Source organism: Pezoporus wallicus, unplaced genomic scaffold (genome assembly GCF_028554395.1).
Source record: "Pezoporus wallicus isolate ANWC-B61680 ecotype Strahan unplaced genomic scaffold, APGP_CSIRO_Pwel_v1 contig_8673, whole genome shotgun sequence".
Lineage (NCBI taxonomy): Eukaryota > Metazoa > Chordata > Aves > Psittaciformes > Psittacidae > Pezoporus > Pezoporus wallicus.
The window spans coordinates 2,009,750-2,012,975 of NW_026637196.1; the positions used below are offsets into that span (position 1 = coordinate 2,009,750).

General features: G+C 54.1%; 1 protein-coding gene across 1 annotated transcript; it reads right to left on the reverse strand.

Annotated features, from left to right (window-relative positions):
* Positions 1 to 256: 256 nt before the first annotated feature.
* On the reverse strand, positions 257 to 2,616 carry CHAC1 (ChaC glutathione specific gamma-glutamylcyclotransferase 1). The gene is made up of 3 exons (XM_057403998.1): positions 2,329 to 2,616; positions 2,194 to 2,229; positions 257 to 1,995 (listed from the first exon to the last, which is right to left on the reverse strand). Exons 1-3 carry the CDS (start codon positions 2,587 to 2,589, stop codon positions 1,564 to 1,566), a joined length of 729 nt encoding a protein of 242 aa, XP_057259981.1. The 5' UTR covers positions 2,590 to 2,616; the 3' UTR covers positions 257 to 1,563.
* Between the last annotated feature and the right edge of the window lie 610 nt (positions 2,617 to 3,226).

Consider the following 3,226-nt stretch of genomic DNA (forward strand, 5'->3'; position numbering starts at 1 on the left):
AAACAGGAAGGGAAAGTCACTGAATCTGCTTTTCTCAAAGGGAAAGTCAATGGGTGTCTTCCAGTACATCCAGCAGAGGCCAGCTGCTCAGCAGCAAGGTGTTGGGTTTTGTTTGAAACAAACCAAAGAAACCCCACATCATAGGAACTACAGCAGCGTTTCCAGCTAAGGTTTAGGTTCTGGGTTTTGGTTTGGCTTTGTTTAAATTCTGATCCTTCTTTAATTAAATCAGTAATGAAAAAGACCAACACCGAAGTACAGAAGGCTAACTTTGTCAGTTTGATTTATTACTGGGCACAGCACAGTACCACTTCATATACATACAAGCCACAGTAATACAAACACTCCCTATCCTTTTGTATAATTAAAAACCCCACATGGTACTTGGGAGGAGTCAAGTGTCCCAGGGGTCAGCTCCCAAGAGCTGTTTTGCTGCAGTAGCAAGTTTTCTTACAAAATACTATGGGGTTTCATGCTGTTATGATGTGAAGCTGAATGCCTGAGCTTGAAGCAGCGCCTCTCTGCTTAACACACTCAAGGCAGGGTGGCAATAGCTCAAACGTTTGCAAGTATGCTCAGTCATGGTCCTCTGCAGTCAGATAAATGCATACCAGCCACCCCAGTGTGGAAATAGAACCCTCAAATGCTTCCATAGAAACCCACGTTATCCTGAAGCACCAGAGGTTCACCCAGTACAGGGCTACTTAAAAATGCTGCTGTTTCCTGCAGGCAGCACAGACTTCCCACCCAGGCAGGACCGTTCCTTACAGTCAGTTAAGTCTGCAGCAGCACAAGGTCAGTGAAGCTTGGAGAAAAGCTGCTATCATTAAAGCAGGCTTAGCTCCTCAGGAAACCGATTTAAAACTAGAAGGCACAAGTGCAAGGTTGAATGTGGGCTGCACACCGCTGCAGCACGTGAGCAGTTGAGACGCCCCTCCTAGGGGGAAATACAACACATAATAAATACATGTTAGCAAATAAGTGCATTACTGTGATCCTTCACAACACAAGGAAATAGGATGCACAAGAGCCTACAGAGGCTGCTTCATTTAATATTGCACAGAAGTCCTGAAATCTAGTGTCAGGTCATTGTACTGCAGGTGGGATGTGGCAGGGGGAAAAATGAAAGGTCTTATTTGGCAGAACCTGCCCAGGTCTCCACCACTACACAAAGAGTTTTTTACCAATCTGAGGTAGAATTACATGTATACTGCTTAAAGCCAGTCAAGTCCTGCTCAACTAGTCTTCAAACTAAAAAAGAAAGAAGTAGACAGAATAGAGGAGCCTCTTTCTTCTCTGAGTGCTCCAGGCTTGTCCCTGGAAGCAAGTCTCACAGAGCAGAATTCCAGCAAAAGATCCCTGCTCCCCAGCTGGAAAGCCGTGATAGCTGTTGTGGAGTGGAACAAATAGTAATCGCAAGTCCTATAGCAAGCATGTTTTACACCACTTCCTCCCTCCCCTACTACTTGCTAATGCTCCCTTTATTCAGGATGTTTTATCAGTTAAGACTGTCCCCATTGCTTTGTCCCTTACGTCCCTTCTACTGGGACCCTGCAACCTATTTCAACCCTTAGACTTCTGAGGGTTGCTTGCAGTTTCTTCTGGAGACTCTTCTGTGCAGCACAGGCACGGAAGGATGGAAATAAGTGCCTCCTCGATGGAGAAGAGATGTTTATCCTCTGCTTGAGGACAGAAGTAACGCATAAAGTCTGCCAGTCTCAGCAAGTACTCAATGTTATGACCAGCACAGCCACTTGAGACAATGATTTGAGCTGCGATGTCTTCTTCAGATGCTGGGCCGAGGTAAGAAGGGTTCTGGGGTGTTGCAATGTAAACAAGAGCCTGGATGGGTTCCTCTGCATCCTTCTCCTGAGGGTGGAACTTCACCAGCTTGGTGTCGTAGCCTCCCAGGACAGCTTCTCGCATGTTGAGATACTGGAGCGATGCAGGGATCTGTTCCCCACGGACTTCATAGGCTACACCCCATGTGCACGCCTAAGAAGAGAAAGGTGGTTATGGGATGCTGTAGCTGCAGTGGACACATCTGCTAACACTTCAGTGCAAGCCTGCCTCGCTTTGGGGTCTGCACAACTGACACGAAGGCAGAGGAGGGGAACACCCCCCACCCGCATCCCGGGAGGGCTGCAGCTACCGGAGCCAATGGGAACCCCCACCCAGCCCCGCGGTACTCACCCCGCAGTCCTCCAGCAGCGTCACCACCCGCCCGGGCTGTGAGGGAGAGCGAAGGACAGAGCCGTTAGAAGCCGAGCCCGCACCACCGGCGGCCCAACGCCTGCCCCCCCGCTCCACAGCCGCCCCTGCCCTTACCATCTTCTCGCTGCCGCGGTGGAAGGTGTCTCCCTGCCAGAAGCGGCGGCTGTAGCCGCGGATGAAGCCCACCTTGCGCGACGTGAACTCGAAGCCCGGCCTCCACACCAGCGAGCCGTACCCGAAGATCCACACCGGCGCCGAGCCGCACTTCAGCTCCGCGTCCTCCGCCTCCCCCGGGGGCTCGGGGGTGATGCGAGGGGCCGGCGGGGGCTCGGGCCGGCTGGGGCACTCCTCGGGGCACTGCGGGTCTCGCTTCATGGCGACGTTTGGCGTTGGGACGGGCAGGGACGCGGTGCTTTAAAGGCCGCCGGGCCGCCCGCCCCGCCCCGCGCGGGTGATGCAACGAGGGCGGGATGTTTCGCCGCCCGTGGGGCAAAGCGGGGCGCGGGTTGCGTCAGGCGGGGCGCTGGGAAGGGACCCCGACCCCGACCCCAGCCGGGCACAGATCGGGGTGAAGCGGCTCGGGCAGGGCCGGGGTGCGAGCTGGGGCTTGGTGGGCTCCGAGGGGCTTGTTCTGTGAGCGGGAGCGCGGTGGAGCCTGCGGGATGCCCGCCTGGGGATGCCCGCCTGGGGATGCCCGCCTGGGGATGCCAGATCACCCGCTGTCAGACCCTGCACACTTGTCCTAGCGAGGGTCCTGGGGTGGATGGAGCACGCTACATCATGCCCGAAAGGGAGAAACTGAGGCGGATTGAGCCGTCAGCAGCCTGCTCCGCACTCCCTTGGCTTCATCCAGCTGCTGCTGAAAAAACAAGCAGTTAATATTAAACTGGGGGAAGCGACAGCTCCTTACGTCAAGAGGGCTGAGGTGTAAGACATGTAAGTGAAACAAAGCAATGAAATCCACACAAATACAAGGAAATGGTGCGGAGTCTGGGCAGTTCAGTGCATTTTG